This window comes from Rhynchophorus ferrugineus, unplaced genomic scaffold (assembly GCF_030347505.1).
Source record: "Rhynchophorus ferrugineus isolate W39M unplaced genomic scaffold, kcgeb_rfMv2 rfM1, whole genome shotgun sequence".
Lineage (NCBI taxonomy): Eukaryota > Metazoa > Arthropoda > Insecta > Coleoptera > Curculionidae > Rhynchophorus > Rhynchophorus ferrugineus.
This window is the reverse complement of record NW_027472580.1, coordinates 82,264,799-82,283,573: the sequence shown is the minus strand read 5'-3', so window position 1 is coordinate 82,283,573 and position 18,775 is coordinate 82,264,799. Positions and strand designations below refer to the sequence as shown.

General features: G+C 33.0%; 1 protein-coding gene across 1 annotated transcript; it reads right to left on the bottom strand.

Moving 5' to 3' along the window:
- Positions 1-60: 60 nt before the first annotated feature.
- LOC143200440 (lactosylceramide 4-alpha-galactosyltransferase) lies at positions 61-18,717 on the bottom strand. The gene is made up of 6 exons (XM_076410861.1): positions 18,574-18,717; positions 18,073-18,276; positions 3,613-3,774; positions 3,374-3,560; positions 561-803; positions 61-484 (listed from the first exon to the last, which is right to left on the bottom strand). The coding sequence occupies exons 2-6, from the start codon at positions 18,248-18,250 to the stop codon at positions 181-183; spliced, it is 1,074 nt and encodes a 357-aa protein (XP_076266976.1). The 5' UTR covers positions 18,251-18,276; positions 18,574-18,717; the 3' UTR covers positions 61-180.
- Between the last annotated feature and the right edge of the window lie 58 nt (positions 18,718-18,775).

Sequence of the window (18,775 nt, the reverse complement as noted above, 5' to 3'; positions counted from 1 at the left end):
GTGATGACGTCAGTTCACTATTATGCCACCACAGTCATAAACAACTGAAATATGTAATAATACATATAAAAAGTATATTTATTCTAATGAACATTACAATTTTAGATTTTACACTTAACGTATAAAAATAATTTAGTAAATTACATTGAAATAGTTAACTAAATGTTTGCAAAGCCTGTTCTAAAAATATTCAACAACATTTGCTATCGTTCTTGGACAAAATTTTTTTGCAAAGTGTAGGTAAGGTACATCATCACTGGTTATATCAATGCGTTCATCAATGCTTAATTTATTCCAGAGATGCAACATATAACTCGACTGGGATTTATTCTTGACATGTTTCAGTTCGTTTTTATTAAAAAATAGCCGCCAAGCTGGATAGAATATTGGATAAAAGGCATCTGTTGGCAAAAGGTAAAAATTTTCACATGATTTTCCTGTGAAATTTTTGATATGTGGTTCCTTGCATAAACGTTGAGCCAATCTGGGAAACGAACAAGATATTGTAATAAAATCGAGGGGCTAATCATAATATTGAAACAATATAGTGATATACTAACTTGGTGACTATATATGGACCAATAATGCCCCAAACGTTTCCATCGTAATGCTGGGCAATATCATTTAAACACGATTCCACATGTTTATGTCCAATTCCATATTTATTAAATCCCATGACACCACTAGCCAGATATACATCGTCCTGTGCCCCAGCAAAGTTTTCTGGGATTGGATCCAAGTTTTTAATTACCACTACATCCAAATCGGCATAGATACCACCATATTTCCATAACAGTAAATATCTGAAAGGAACAAATATGCGTCAACTAATAAAATGTATATTATCAATTAGTTTTTTTTCATATATAAAAAGTTTCTATAAATAATCCTAATATTATGAATCTTCTATTATGACGGTCCTACCTGAGCTGAAAATATGTAACTTATTAACACACAATATTATATATAGTGTAATGCTTTATGTTACATAACGTTATTAGATTTGTTTTCTGGGAAATACATAAATAATGTTGGATATACAAAGATTAAACAATTGCCCTTTTGTTTTTATATCTCCATTGTAAATGCAACCCTCAAAGTTGTAACGATTCAGATTCCGGAAATTTGGATTTTGCGGGTGGCAGCCACCATGGAGTACGATTGCGATTGCCGTATTTAATTTAACTACTGCGAATAGAGAGAGGATAGTGCTTTTATCAGTTCATTTGCAAGTTATAAGTCACCAAAGGAGAACCTCACACTCGCCATATATTTGAGACTGTTCACGAACGGGATGCTTGATTCGAGATGGGTATTCAAGCACCTCTTAAACCATGGAGCTTTGAAGAGCGCGCAGATTTTTTGGATTGGAACATCTGGAGTGGTGCAAGTTGTCTTTCAGAAATGTACTTGTGCCATACGTAGAGGCAGATTGGCCGAACCAGCATTTTCTATCCCGCTGCTTTCTGTGAGTTTGCTTTTTCTGTAGAGAAGTGGAATTGGGATGGCTTTGCATATGCAGATGACGTGCTGGATTTGGGATAACACCTGGTTTTGATTTGATATTTGGAGATGTGGCTCGCGATTTTGAAGCTACCTCCGTTAATGGGAGATAATTTTCGCCAGTACCATTATTCTAATACCATATTTTTATTGCTTATTGAGAGGAAGGGCGCTCCTGAATTTTTAAAATTTCCAATCTGTCAATGTTTTGTCGTCTATCTTCTACGTTACTCTCTTCGTACTATGAGATTTAAATATAAAAAAGTATCCGTAAGCTTTTTATATTTTTCTATACAAACCTTGACTTGATAGCAACGAACGTAACAAAAAAAAGAATTATCCAATTTGATGCAGTGATCCTGAAGTTATGTGCGGAATACATTTCGCCGATTCTTTTTTATTTATACAGATTTATATTATAATAGGGCTATTTAGTCTAAAAATGGTATAATGTTTTAGCTCGTAACCAAAACCAATCGTAACCAAAAACCAGAAGAAATATCGATATTTTCTGGGTTTATACTTCTGAAGAACAAAAAAAAAACGATTGCTCCCAAAAAATATAGATATACCTGAAAAACATCGATGTTATATTTGTAATATATATTGATTTGCTGAAAAAATATTTTTCGAAAGAATATGTTCAACCTATCTATATATACTATATTACTTATATTACTTATAAATATATTTTTATATCAATTATTATTATTTCAGACTGAAATGCGACAGAATTTCAGTCACTCAACGGGATAGTAATATTAGAAAAATCCTAAAACAAGTTAAAGTGAAACAAAAATGAGTAATTCGTTTTAAGAATTATAACGTGGAACGCAAATGGTTTAAATTAACCAGTCCGAGAACTAGAACTACTTCTGAGAACAAATAACATAGATATAGCCCTCATATCGGAGACTCATTGCTCAAAAAAAAACATTAAAATACCGGGTTATGATGCATACTCGATAGTACATTCTAGTGAAGGTGCTCGAGGCGGAACAGCTCTAATAATGAAACAAAATATATAACAAGGTGAGATAAAACAAAAAAAAAGCTACAATAGTCAGTATTGAAAAGAACGGCCTTGAAATAAACATAGGAACTATATACTGTCCACCAAGATACGAAATGACAATAATACAGATATTTATTTTATCTTTTTGAAAGAAAATTTAGAGTCTCACAATACTCTCTGTATTCTCAACACTTAAACCTATTTCGGCTAAAGTTCCACAGATTAGTGTCTTAGGACAACTGTTATATCTGCTCTATACTGCTGATATCACAACAACAAAAAAACAGCACTTGGAACATTTTTGCCAGACACTCTCAGAATATATCTCGATGGTAGGTTAAGTTACAAAAATCATATTAAACAAAAAGCAGAGTAGGTTAGTCTCAAAGTCAAGCAACTATACTGGTTTATCAGTCAATCATAAAGCCAAGTTGGACCTATGGGATACAATGTACCCAAAACGAATTTCTGCGATTAATTACCAATGCTTATCGCTACATAACCAACGAAGAGCTGCACGTTGACCTCGAATTCAAATGGATATACGAAGTGATCCAAGATTTCGCCTTAAAACATGAAATAAGGTTGCTAAACCACAGCGACGTGAAACCAATATAGCTACTGGACAACAGGCAGGAAATAAGAAGATTGAAGGGAACTAAACCACACGATGTATTAGCAAGTCGCCATTTGTTCCCTTTCATAACTTATGTACGAACACATGCTGATGAATATCAAATCCAAGGAGATTACAAATTGCATGAGTAAACATGAATGAGCATTTTGTCGTCATGACACTCCTTATATAGTAATACAAATTGTAGTCATGTCTGTTTGTTCAACGATCTTATTTACCTAAGGACATCACTGGTATGACTTAGAGCATATTTTCCTGTGTGAATTTTTCGCGATTTCCACAAGTCATTAACTGGTGAACCTTCCACAAATCTGTCCATGTTTACTCGCAAAAACTTAATGTTGGGGTAAAACTGTAATGCTTTTATTATTCGACTAGACTCAGTGCTCGCACTCGAAAAAGTACCTAAAATATAATAATCCAGAAGACATATGATATATTAAATATATGGACTTACCAGGTGATAAATACAACAAATATACCATTCTTTCAGGGTTTGTCAGAGCTGCACTTTCAACAGCGCATGCTTGTCGTGGATGTATTGTCAAGTGACCATTAGCATACGAGTTACAAGATGTCTCGACAAAAAATATAGACGTCCCTTCAACAATGTTAGTATCTACAATGAAATTAATAATTAACGTTATATATTATTATATACGTCTATAAATTACATTAAGAATACATTTCTTAGAACTATTTTATAAAAATGCTAAATATTGTGCTTATAATTTATTTAACTATACATATTTAGCAGCTAAATCTGATAACATTGCTGACACTGGAGATAATAATGAAAAAGCACTAACCTAACGCTGCAATATGTAAATCGATCGTTAGACAATCAGTTGCGGGTAATTCTCGGAAGAGTAGGTAGGCTCGGAGGACCGGACACGACCGTTCTCTTCGAAAGCTAGCACAAAACTATGACATCAAATAGTGAGAAGCACTTAAAAATCCAGAGAAGTAAGTTAATAACCAATACGCAGCTGATATGAAATTAACTCAAAACGGCAGATAATGTGAAAATACACAAGTATACATGTAGAATATGAAAGCTAGAATAATATAAATACATTAAAAATTAAAATATTCAATCAATATATGATAATCAACATTATGACTCAATTTCAATTTCAACTCAACAAATTCAACATTAATTAGATTTGCTTTTTGAATAATCTTACATTCTAACTGAGATATGAAATTAAACAATTAAAAAATGACACCATGAGGGAATTTCTGCATAGGTGAAGCTAAATCAATACCAATATCACTATTACTTCAGAGTCAAACAGAGCGTGCCTATTCTGACTTGAGGAAAATATAAATAGGTGTACCACAGGGAAAAGTATTGGGACCAGTCCTTTATCTGCTGTATACTCGGGATTTGCCTATATTAAGTGGAAATGTTGCTACATTTGCAGATAACACTGTAATCCATAAGCCATTGGAAACGACATTGATTACGACACTGAATCAATCGAAAAGTGACAAAATTACAACATTCCAACGTTACATCTCTTGCAAATTCAATAATCTGCCCGTGGGCAATAAGTATTATTATGATGTGATTTCCTTTATATAATATAACTTCCTGACGTGTTTCTTCAGTAAGTATTCTGCTGCACAACTTGTAATCTCAATCTTATTCTATATACTATTCTAACTTATTTTAAAGTATATCCTAACTTATTCTAAAGAATACACTTCGAATCACCCTCGTTATGGGTTCTAACGGGTATCGCGCTGAATCAGTTTGTTGGAGACGTAATATAGGGTATCGACGATGACTCGCAACACTTTATTCTGGAAGTTCTGAAGGAAGCCACACGTGAATAAAAAATGTGATGAACTCAATTAAGATTATTATTACTTAAATTAAGAAGCTGAAGCATAAAAAAACTACTAATTATTAGGCCGATATTCAGTCATGTCAGTATATAATAAGCATTTGTTTACTTATTGTGTTGCACCAGCCAACGCAATATAAATATCATTCAAGGATTCCAGAATAAGGTACTGCGAGTTATTGTTGATATTCCGTAATACAATCGTAATGATAATGTGCATATTAGCTGCTCCATCAGTACATCAATGTTGATATCCTCCGCTCCTATATAATGATGCTTTAGTCAGAAGATTAAAGACAATAGAACCATTTGATCTAGTTCAGTGAAGTTATATGTGAAACACATTGTACTCTAGCGACCTTGAGGCATGTCGAATTTTACATCGTGGAATAACGGTCTACAAAATACCCAGAAATATAATCCGAGATGTTGAATACGGGTGGGGTACCAGCAGTGCCAACTAGAACCTGATAACGAATAGCTGGCGGCAACCCCGGGACGTTTATCTGGGATGTTATTGAAGGGAATTTCGATTCATTCTGTGCTCAACCATCGTTTGGTTTAGACGTACCACCATCGACTGCCCAAGCCTCTTCTCCAGGTAACACTGCTGCCATCCGCTTTATCTAATCGTATTTTTCACATTTTTTATATAGCCAATAAATAACGGTCACATAATGTAAAGACCACTGTTTCATTTCGTTTTACCTCCATTCACCAAGCCACATTATTTACCCTAAAGTGGTGACCCCGACGTGATCTTTCGCAAAATTGGGTTTGGACTCGTGAATGGAGGGTACGTGCAACATGGTGTATTTTACGTGCCCGTTATATTTTTTGTTTCAAAAATTTAAAAATTTTTAATTCGATTCGATTTCGATTTTACCTCCAATATTCCTTTTCACTTTATTCCTATTCATTTCATTATTTCCAATTCATTTTTTAAATTTTTTTGTTAACATTTTTTTTTCACAATATTTCGAACTCATAGATATTTTTACATCACTGCTTAATCATAAGCGTCTCGGCTAAACATTTCTTTCGGCGCTATATTTAAATCATAATGTCTTCCTTCGCTCGCCGTCTCCGTCATAATGGCAGACATTTTGATTTGAAAGGCTTTGGGCAGCTTCGGTCGGATACCATCGTTATTTGTTTTTTCTGAATTACCGTAAGGTATGTGACTACGGATTAGTCACAGGGCAGCTCTAGAAGCTAGGTACCGATTGCACTCACCGTAGACTCGTCATATCTTCGCCGAGGTACCAGAATTGCCAACGTCTCGTCGTCGAAGAAAATAAGCTACCACGTCGTCGAACAATCGATCCTCCCACGGCGTCGATTACGGGAGCCCTGTCCGAAAAATAGCTTGTTCTCAACGTCGTCGATGGACCACATTCAAGTGCCAAAGCGACGATGAAGCAACGGTATCTGCAGGACCGGAAGATATCAACAGCCGTACCGATCGCAACCGTACTAACCACAACCGTTTCGATTCGTCATAATTTTCAAAGCCCTTTTCATGCAGCACATTTTGTTTGGTATATAATTTTTTTTTGTATTTGATATTCCTTCATACATCTTTGTATTTTTGTTGCTTGGAGTAATTGTATGAAAAATTCTGGCAGGGGAGTATTGTAGCGACCTTGAGGCATGTCGAATTTTACATCGTGGAATAACGGTATACAAAATACCCAGAAATATAATCCTAGATGTTCAACACGGGCGGGGTGCCAGCAGCGCCAACTAGAACCCGATAACGAATAGCTGGCGGCAACCCCGTGACGTTTATCTGGGATGTTATTGAAGGGTATTTCGATTCATTCAGTGCTCAACCATCGTTTGGTTTAGACGTGCCACCATCGACTGCCCAAGCCTCGCCTCCAAGTAACACCGCTGCCATCCATTTTATCTAATTGTATTTTTCACATTTTTTATATAGCCAATAAATAACGGTCACATAATGTATACACCACTATTTCATTTCGTTTTACCTCCATTCACCGAGCCACATTATTTACCCTAAAGTACTTTTAAAACAATGACTTAGTTGTCATCAAAGTGTCTGTCATAGAATAAGAACCTTTTAATTTTAAAATTGGAGCAAAGGAAAAATATAGGATAAAAATAAATAGTTGATTAGTTTTATTTTACTATTTTGCTACAATAAATAATAAATAAAATTACTTTTAGCTTGATTACTTCAATAATACACTAACCTTGAATATTTGGAAGACTATCGTAGGTATCGAGAAAATGACATATCAGTGTGCTATTAATCCCTGTATAATTGTAATAAACTTTATAGAAAGCAACCGTTTTAAAAGTAGCTATGTAATATATTAATAATATACTAAGAACTATTATATATAATATAGGAGTATACCATTTCTTTCTGAACATTACGATACCTTTAAAGATAGATATGAAACATTAAAAAATAAGGTATTGTAGTATGAAAATTTAGCCTGATAATGGTTCTTATGAAGGAAAAAGATAAGTGATAGAACAAGAGGACTTGTTAAAAACAAGAACGAGATAAAACATAAAAGAGTATAAACGATTACACATTAATAATAAGGAAGATCTACCATCTAAATCTTATAATCTCACTTAATAGTCATGCTAAAACCTGGCAACATGCATTGACTTACGAAACTCACTAAAAGTTACCGATAATTTTCAGTGCATTATATTGAGCATCTGAATTTCTGCTGATAAAATAACAAACAGAAGCTAGCCGACAATTCCAAACATGGTATTCAAAGAATTACATTCAGAATATATTAATTTTAGTACAACGTGGGGCAAAAGTACCGCTACCATTTTGATTGCCTATAGCTTTGCCCAAAGAAAAGATAAGTATATTTGGTTTTCACAAAAAGTTTATTTGGTCTATACATTTTGTGTTTTTTCGTTATGATTGAACAATTATATATTATAATTATTTATAAAATATTAAATTATTTAATATTACAATTAAATATATATATATATATATATATATATATATATATATATATATATATATATATATATATATATATATATATATATATATATATATATATATATATATATATAACTTATATCATAAAAATCACCCTGATGATAAAGCACATGGAGGTACAAACATAATCATTCGAGATGTTATAAAGCATTTCGAAAAAAAAAATTCCGCAAAGACTACCTGCAAGCCACCAGTATAACCACAGAGGGAGTCCATGGACAATGCAAAACATGTAATGTGGGCTTCAAGAATAATAACCTCAAAAGGTAGAGAACTGCTAAAAGCAATAAAGACAGATAACTTACAACATATCTCTACTGGTGAAGCAACATATTGCCCTTCAGACAGAAATAAAAACCAGATACAATAGATTTCTGTACTACAAAAAATATTGATATAAGTCATGTTTCGACCTGTATTCTGATCATTCACCAATAATAGTAACAAATCCAATAATAGACCAACTATAATGATAAATAAATTATATTTGGTTCAGTATTTTTGTTTAATTATTTTATTTTGATTACAATTTTATTGTATGACAAAGCCAAATTAAACTAAAACTCAGAGTTGATACGGCAACACTGCGATGTCTCTACGTCACATATTTAGATGACGTATGTACAAAACTTCTTTGGATAGACTATACGTAAACAATGTCAATGATCGGTATGATAAATCCTAACAGCGGTACACAACACTGCTACTCAAGGTGAATTAATAAAAAGTTAGTTATATCTTGTAAGTTAAATAAAATATGTACTTGTTTATTCATGGAAGCAACTTTAGATATTACCAAATTTAACAGATGTGATATGTGTATGTGAGCGTCCGCCCGTTACCCTAGGAAGTAGCCCGAATACAACCTTAGTCGGATATTAATTGAAAGATACTGAAATCACCAGATTGGTCCTTCCCACGGAAGAGGTGACGTAGCGATCCTCGCGAGACACACAGGTATAGCTCGTCAGCTGAAGAGACTAGATCAATGTCTGGCTAAGTCTTATCCGATTATTTATCGTATAAGCCAATCGCCATTGAAACTGTCAGTACATATGTGTAAATTAGATGAAATGATGGGTAAATTTATGGAGCAAATGAGTACGATGATGAATTTACTCATCGTCGTCATTACTAATGATATAACCATTACAGCAAGTAAAATAGCCGTCTGGAATATTAATGAACTCCAGCAACATCCCAGGGAGTTTACAATTTTCCTGTATGAACAAAATATTGATATCGTCATGATATGCGAAACACATTTCACTGATAGAAATTATTTACGAATTCCGAAATACAAGCTGTATCACACAAAATACCCAGATGACACAACGCACATGGTGGAATATCTATAATTATACTTGAAAACATAAAACACTGTCAAGATAGATACATATAGTGACAAAACGCAAACAGCTTGGGGTTAAGCTAAACCAAATGAATTAGCTGATAACATATGGGATATAAATCTAAATTATCATTAGATAACAAGGTTTAGCTGTATAAGTCAATACTTATGTCCATTTGGACCTATGGTATTGAACTGTGGGATACTACTACCAAATCTAGCATAGATATCCTCCAGAGGTTCCAGAATAAAGTGTTACGAGTCATCGTCGATGCCCCATATTACCTGTCTAACAAACTGATCTAGCGCGATATCCCCATAGAACCCATAACGAGTGTGATTCGGAATGTTACTGCGAGGTACTCTGAAAGATTATTAGTGCATCCCAATGCACTGGCCTAACAGTTAAATGTGTGCGATGCAAGTGAAGTGCGTAGATTCAAGCGCAAACTACCATACGAACTGATTAATAGACACATAGAGTGAGATTGAATAATCTCTAGAATGAGCTATAATAGTTTTTAGTTAGGATAGACTTTAAAATAAGTTAGAATATTATCTAGAATAAGATTTGGATTATAAGTTGCATAGTAGATCACTTACTGAAGTAACAAACATGAAATATCAAATCCTTGAATGCAATTTTTATTTTAAATTTGTATTAAAAAATCTATATCTATATATAAACACATTTTTGTTACATGTTTTGTTAGTTATTTAAACATCCACAAATCCGTAGTTTTTAAATAAATGTCTGTATTACATTTTAAACTCGGTATAATTTACACAAGATATTTCAATAATTCTAATGCTGAATGTTACAGATGATATATAGTGTGAAGTGGCTATTTTCAGCGATACATGATCAGTACTCGGTTAACTTCGACAGTTTTCGCGTATAAGTCATGCAAAATAACAGAATTTGTTTTCAATCGCGGTTTGTAAATTCATTTTAATATCAAGCTGAGTTTATAGATTTTTTCTTCTGATTTTATTCTAGTTAAATAGATACAAGTATACATACTGTCTGATATGTCCGATCATGCAACCGAACCAGCCTTTAAAATTCGTCTCGTTGTTAAATGTCTGTAAAATTCTTTAATATATTAGTGAAGACAATTAGAGGTTATAAACTGACAAACGTTTGTGATTACTTTGATTCAAAATGGCAAATTCATTAAATAGTCAGAGTTAAAAACAGATTGAGTATCTAATCACGTACATCGACGACTTTGACTTTTCAACTACCTTTAGAGGCCCTGTATCCACACAAACAGAGATTTCGTTCTAACGATGAAAAAACCAACCAACATCGTAAGCATAAAACATAACCGTCGACAATTCCCAACATGAACTCATATAAGAAGGCGTACAGAAACTACTTCTAACAAGGCAGAATCTATATAAGTTGAACAACGCAGTCAAATTAGCGGTAGATTCTCGTTAATTAGTAAACACTATCAAGCTATAGATTCTCACCTGGCATAATTTCTAAACTCATCATCATCCTATCTCGAAAAGTGGGCCACGCTCAAGCCATAATTCTAATCAATTTTTTACATTTTTAACGGACTTTAGAATAAGGAGGAGTTTATGTGTTGGACTGTAAACTTTTTTTTAATGAATGTTCACCGAATTTTCCGTCAATTGTGGACTCATTTTCAAAATTCTTTTTTTATTCGAAATAGTGCATTTCCGAACCAATGGAACTAATGGAACCACCATTAGAACCAAGTGAGGATCTGAGTCCGGGAAAATCGAGGGATATTCTCAACTTACAAAGGCAGGTACAATGCTTTCACATCTTTATTTTTTCATAAAAATCAGATATTTGTGTATAATGTAGTGTAATGTATTTAATAGCGAGTTTTTGTCGATTAATTTGCGTAAAAAGGGAGAAAAGATGACTTAGAAAAGAATTATTGAACAACCAGTTCTATGCCAGCAAAACTAATAACTCTAAAAAGATGAATAATAATACAGCTGGTTAAGTTGGCGCAGTGGTAAAGGCGAGACGAAGGCCCACCTACTGTTGTGACAGTCGCGAGTTCGAATCATGTTTGTGATTTGCATTGAAGGTTCTAAGGGGATATCGCGCTGAATCAGTTTGTTGGACACGCAATATGGGGCATTGACGATGACTCGCAACACTTTATTCTGAAACCTTTGGAGAATATCTATGTTAGATTTGCTCGTAGTGCTTTTATACTAACTACAGATTTTTCCTTTCGACTCTTGTATTGCTATAACGATTAAAATATACATCAGATAGTTTTAAGTCCTAGATAGTTGGGTGGAAGATGTGTTACAGTGTCGGGCTTCTATAGGTTTAGAAAGGTACAGAAATACAATTTATTTTTGAGAAAATTAATAATAGGAGAATTACAGCAAAAACTACCAAGAAAGGAAATTATAAAACTCACCAACTTGATCAATACAGCATTTAGATGTCCCAGATATTTGGAAGATGGCGGAAATTATAATGATCCCAAAACCTGTGAAGTCACCAATCGAAATAAAATCCTATAGACCTATATCCCTGCTGCCAGTAATATCTAAGGTTTTTGAAAAACTCCTGTTGAAAAGAATAAAACCGATCATAGAGAGAAAAACCCTAATACCAACACACCAGTTTGGGTTTATTAACAAACACTCAACAATTGACCAGGTCCACAGAATAACAGATGTTATTGAAAAAGCCTATTATTGTGATATACCACAAACGAAAAATATCACGATGGCTAAAATTGCTGAAGATACTGCGATTATAGCTGTCGGGGACAATAGTGAAGAAGCCTCACGAAAATTACAACAGGCAAGTGACAATATAAATAATTGGACACAAGCTTGGAAAATAAGAATTAATGAAAGTAAATCTGTACATGTGCAGTTCACCTATTAACAGACCGTATAAACGCCAATAACATTAAATAACTCTATCATTCCATATAGCAACAACGGTAAATATCTCGCAATGAATCTCGATGCAAAACTTCGCTGGAAGGAACATATAAAAAAGAAAAGAAAAGAACTGGAATTGAAATATATGAAAATATACTGGCTAATTGGAAGAAAAATCACAGTTATCAGTACATAATAAATTGCTATTATATAAGCAAATATTGAGACCTATATGGACATGCGGAGTTCAATTATGGGGATGTTCTACAAAGAGTAACATTAATAAAATACAAATTTTTCAGAACAATTTCTTGAGAGGTATTGTGGGTGCACCCAAATACTAGAGAACTTATTACCTACATCGAGACCTTCAGATACCCACAGTCACTCAAGAAATTAAGAGAATTGCAAGGGGGAATGAGGAAAGACTCATCATTCTCATACTAATATTGAAATATTACAACTTTTGGATACCACCAGAACAGGACACAGACTAAAAAGAAACAAACCATCTGATCTTGTGTAGTGTTGTGTAGTGAGGTGCATATATTAAAAAATTCAGCAGTGACATGTATAAACATTATTTCACCAGAAACTGAGTTAGGGCCAATGGGTCCTCCTATTTATATACCTAGATTTAAGTTAGCATAAAGACAAATATTGGGTTAGACGGAGAAGACTAGTAACAATGCATTAATTAAATAATAAAAAAAATATTTCTGATGAAAATTGTAAAATTAAATTAATTTTTTTTATGTATTTTCCTAATATTTCTTATAATAAATTATTAGACATAATTGAATACATTTTGTTTTTTACTTTTATTTGTGTTTGTTGTTTGTTTTGTGTTTTTATTTTACCCCATTATTAATTTATTTTACGTATTATAAAGTGTCCTTTTACCAAATATGGATTTATCTGGACTGGACCTTTTTAACGTGGGTCCGATCCGTTCGATCCACGGTCCTGCCTACCGACTGGCGAGTGACCAACTTAGAAATCATAGCAGAAGACATCCGGTCTTACCCAGCCTGGTTACTGGCGTGACTGGGATAAAATTCCTTGTCGGATTTTACACTCTTGCATAAGACGATCACAAATATTAAACAATCACAAACACAAATTTACGACCATGCCCCGGCGGGATTCGAACCCGCGGCTATCGCAACAGTAGGAGGACCGTTCTGTTTCCTTTAACTCTGCGCCACCAAGCCGGCTACCATATTTTTATTATTATTATATTTATATTAAGTCCCGCGCACTTTAGTGAAAAGTCTACTTTATCTACTCTATATATTTCGTGAGTTGCCCTTTGGGCAACCTAGATCGCGAATGATGATAAAATAGGCAGTATTTTGAAGATCAAGTTCGTTACTCTCTATTTTTGAAAATGAATTTACTGAATACTCAGTAAAAAAAAACACGTCATATATCTAATAAGCTCCCAAATATAATACCAGTGATTCATCATTATTTCAACTGTTATTGATCACTTCTCATTTGTCATGTCATAAAATACACATTGTTTAAAAATTACTGTAGCCTCATTGTAACAAAAATTGTAATTTGGTAATTCAGTTCGACATAGGAAGATATTAGTAGTTAGTAACGTAAAATTATCTATTTTAATATTATATTAATATAAAAATTAAGTATTAGCGCAATATTTTATTTCATTTGTTGTGAACTTAGATTATACTTCTTTAATTTGAAAGCGTCTTCTGAACTAAACACACGTAGTTATGAAAATGTTCAATTACAAAATAAGTAAACATTATTAAAGAAATCTTGTGATGTATTACGTACTGCTGAAATGAAAATGTTATTGGAGACATTCACCGGTCTCTATTAAATAAGTTGAACGTTACAATATCACACAAGAGACTAGTTCAACAGTGAGTAACAGTGGCAAAGTTATTCTATTGCATGACAAGTAAAGTGCTCTTCACTGTTGTATCTACATTGTTCCAACTCGAATGGGGAGTTCTGTCCCATCCAGCGTATTCACCAGACAAAGCAAATAAGACGAAATCTGTGAAATCCATGTGACATTCCCCACTAGTAGAAGAACTTATCTCTCAGTCATATCTCTATATAAGTTAATAGTTATGCCCATTTGGACCTATGGTATTGAACTGTCGGGTACTACTAGCAAATCTAACAGAGCTATCCTTCAGAGGTTCCAAAGTAATGTGTTGCGAATCATCGTCGATATGACATTTCCAATAGACTAATTCAGCGCAATATCCCCTTAGAACGCATCACGAGTGTGGGTTGAAGTGTTAGTTTAAAGTACTCTTAAAGATTGTTAGTACATCCCAATGTATTCGCCAAACAGTTAAATTTGCGCGATGATAGTGAAGTGCGTAGACTCAAACGCAAGCTACCATACGAACTGATTAAAAGACACATAGAGTGAGATATAATAATCTCTAAAATAAGTTAGAATAGTCTTTAGAATGAGTTAGAATAGTATCTAGACTAAGATTTAGATTACAAGTTTATACAGTAGATGACTTACCGAAGAGATCTTCTACATTTCACTATAGTTATATTGTATAACGGAAATCATAAAATAATACTTATTGCCTACGGGTAGGTTGTTGAAGTTCTAAGAGATCAATAAAAAAAACCAGACAGAGCACCTTCTGATTACATATATTGTTTGTAATTAGTTAGTGTATTGTTCAGATCGATGCAGCATAGTTTGGCTGGCACATGGTCTCGAAATGCTGAAGAACTTCGATAATTCAATCGCTACCAAATATTTATCGAAACGTTATTTTACCAAAATTTGTTTTGTGTCATTTTTTCTCAACAAATGCCTTTTAAACGAGCAGAATCAGAATACATGTAAGCATCTTATAACAAACGATATATTGGATACGATTTGTTATAAGGTACAAGTATCTCGCAAACGCTGTAATCAATGAGTAGTGTTTATAATGTCAATATGAATTGAATATTTGTTAATAGGAAATGTAAGACAACATTCAAACTCAACAAAAAATTAAATTCTACTTAATAGTCACTCCAATAATTATTATATATCTAAGCCTTAACTCAAAAGCGAGAAAATTAAAAATTTGACAGGAAGCTCCATTTTTGGATCATTTTACGACGGTGAAAATTATATTTCTGTGATAATTCTATACGCAAAAAAATCTTAGAGTACATTTTTACAGTGTTGTGTTGAACTAAATGAATGAAAAACTCGATCAGATCGGAAGCCACATTATGAGGAGAAAGGCAGACATCTCTTATGACGGTATAACGAAACTCGACCATAGGCTGCATTCGCGAATCAGACCATAGGAAAGCGAACAAGATGTAACAGGTCAATTGAAAAGTCCCTGGCCTACATTTTTTTGGCAAAATTAGTTTTTTTATTCAACATAATTGCCTTCAAGGGTAATACAATGATTATAGCAACCCTCCAACTTTTCGATACCAGTTTTGTAGTACGATTTATCCCTTGCTTCAAGATAGACCTCAGTTTTGGTGATCACCTCTTCATTCGACAAAAATTTCTTCCCAGCCAGAATGCTTTGAGCATTCTTTTGAGAACAGGAAATAGTCGCTAGATTTGGAGAATATGGTGGATGAGGAAGCAACTCGAAGCCCAATTTACGAATTTTTGCCATCGTTTTCCCTGACTTGTGATACGGTGCATTGTCTTGGTGAAGCAGCACTTCCTTTTTCTTCAAATGCGGACGTTTTTCGGAGATTTCATCCTTCAAACTGTCCGCTTTGTAATAGTCGCTGTTGGTAGTCCTTCTTTTTTCAAGCTACTCAATGAAAAGTATTCCATGCGCATACCAAAATACAGACGCCATAACCTTGCCAGCCGACTGTTGCGTTTTCCACGTTTTGGAGCGGGTTCGTCGTGTGCAGTCCACTCGGATGACTGTAAATCGAATTGTAATGAATTGTTTCTCGAAGAGTTAAATTTACTTCTTAAGGAGATTCAAGTCTGTAAACATGGATTATATATGGAGGTTTTACTTAAAAAGGCGAAACCGAGGAAATGTTTGGCGTGGTCTAACTAATATCTGGGGAGTTAATAAACCAGACGTCATTTTCCTTGGAAGAAACAACCTAAGTTTCTAATAGCTAGATTAATGATGTGTATGTAATTACTTATATAGAGCATTTATGTTTATATATGTGCATATACTTTTTTATAAGAATATACCAGGAGAAATCATGAAAGTATTACCCACAGATTAAATCCAAAATGAGTTCAAATAGTGTGATGGCAAAATTACATTGAATGTATACGTGATTATACAAAATAAAAAGTTTTTGTTGCCTTTTCCTTGTTTATAAAGTGCTCTGAAATAGAAACATAATTATTTCGAAGGAGTTCATTTTCATGAAACAAATGTATATTTGTTGAAATACTTAATATTTTGGTTTAAGGCTTTTTAACCGAGATAGGTGTGATTATTTTCATTCATTTCTCAATAAGGTTGTTAGAAAAACGAACACAAAACAAAATACTACAATTCGTAGACCCACAAGATGAGCCTGATTTTATAAACAAGATATAATCTTGTGCTTGTTTTATTATATTGTTAATAGATCCATAAGTTGTCTCTTTAACTCGTCGATTCAACAGTAATAAGAGCACAACAATAATTTTGATATATAACAGACATTTTAATTTATTATTGCTGTTCTTTAAGGTATTACTATATGGCAAGTTTACTCCATTTTAACATATATCATATGAAATTAAACGTTTAGTTATCCGCCCAAAAATGTTCACAATAACATTGTAAAAATAAATATAACTTGCTTTAATACATTTTTGTGCTACGCTGTTTTTAGTATAAGGGAATAAAAAGATAGAACTAAAGAAATAAGAAAAAAAAAAGAAAAAGCCTTTTTATATTCCCATTTAATTATTTTTTATTTGTATATTTTTATTTCATTATTTTTATGTATATAGATTATATTCATTACCTACTTATATTTTAGCATCCTAACTAATCCTGCTCAAACAATGAAATGCCTTCTTAACAAAATATTGCCTCAAACTGAGCAATAATGCAGCGAAAGGACGTTCTCAACACTTTTTTGTTAAGATTATATATGCATTAAGATAACACTCTATATATTACTCTTTGCTTGCAGAATAACGCAAATGTTATACATAACCAAATAAAGTTGAAACATTATTCATTTTATTATTTTTTCACATGCATTCAACAATCAACTTCTCTTCACTATAGCCTACATTACATAAGTATGTCATCTTTTAATATCGATATACGTAAGTATGTGCGTAAGCTAGATATGTTGGAAAGAAATATCGGTATATCAGCGCACAAATAAAGGGGAGACAGTTTAAATTGAAATTCAATGGTCTATTTTAAATAACTATCGATATTTATAATATATTTTTTAAATATAGATCTCTTGTTTAAGAAATATCGGTCAAGAAAAATATCGATAAATATGTCAAAAAATATAGATATTTTTACGGCAACCCCAGCGTAACCTCATCAATATCATCAGATTGCCTTAAGACCCGACAATTTTTCTCCTAGCTATATGTTTTTTTAAATTTTTAATATGATACGAATTCACTAAAATATTTGTTCAATTCCGTACACCTAACATAATAATAATAATCGACAATATAGCTTACAATGGAGATAAATGTCTATCCCTTGCTGATAAATCGATTAATTTCCAGTATATTAATAGTCAATCAATACGGATAACTATTAAACCCGTGTAAGTAATAAAAAGATTACCGTTATAAATAAGTAATAATACAATGTTAAAACTAACCTTGAATGTTCGGAAGGCTATCGTAAGTATCCAAGAAATGACAGGCTAAAGGGTTGTTATTTCCAGTATAATAATAATAGGTTTTATAGAACGACACCGTTCTTAAACTGATTAAGCAATATACTAACAATACAACGGGTACTATCACATACACTATATAAAATCTCCTCCTATGCATTTTGAACCGTCACTGTCAACCTAGAGCTAAAAAAAAATCGAAATACGAAAATTGAATTAAAATGCAAAAAGTCAATATATATTGACTGAAATATGAAAAGTATTGACCGAGGATAAGTACTAAATTGAGTTAAGTAATGTAATTTAGTAATTAAATTTAATTACCAACTAAAACTAGTATGGGTACGTAATGTGCAACGTATGGGGCATACTCTTATCTAAAATGCTATCTCTACTGTTATTATCAAATTTACCTTTAGCAAAAGCAATGTTCAAATAAAATAGATATCTCAGTCATTTGCAAATATGTTAAAAAATAGGTACCTTATTTTTAAGTGGAAAAAAAATTTAATATTCCGTTTGGTTATAGGCACTGTCACTTAACAAATTGAAAAAGCTGCACAATATTTGTGTAGGGTAAGCGCTAAAATGCTGCTAGAAATTAGTACAAGTTAGGACTAAGTAACGTTTTAATAGTTCTAAGATAATTCTTTTTGGATTAGCGTTTGTCATTGTTATCTATCAC

Coding starts and splice junctions, on each gene's coding strand:
- LOC143200440 (XM_076410861.1), bottom strand. CDS start 18,250: ATGCATAGGAGGAGATTTTATATAGTGTATGTGATAGTACCCGTTGTA. Junction 804..3,373: donor CATACCAGTGATGTCCTTAG/GTAAATAAGATC, acceptor TGTTCCTTTCAG/ATATTTACTGTTATGGAAAT. Junction 485..560: donor GGTCCATATATAGTCACCAA/GTTAGTATATCA, acceptor TTCGTTTCCCAG/ATTGGCTCAACGTTTATGCA.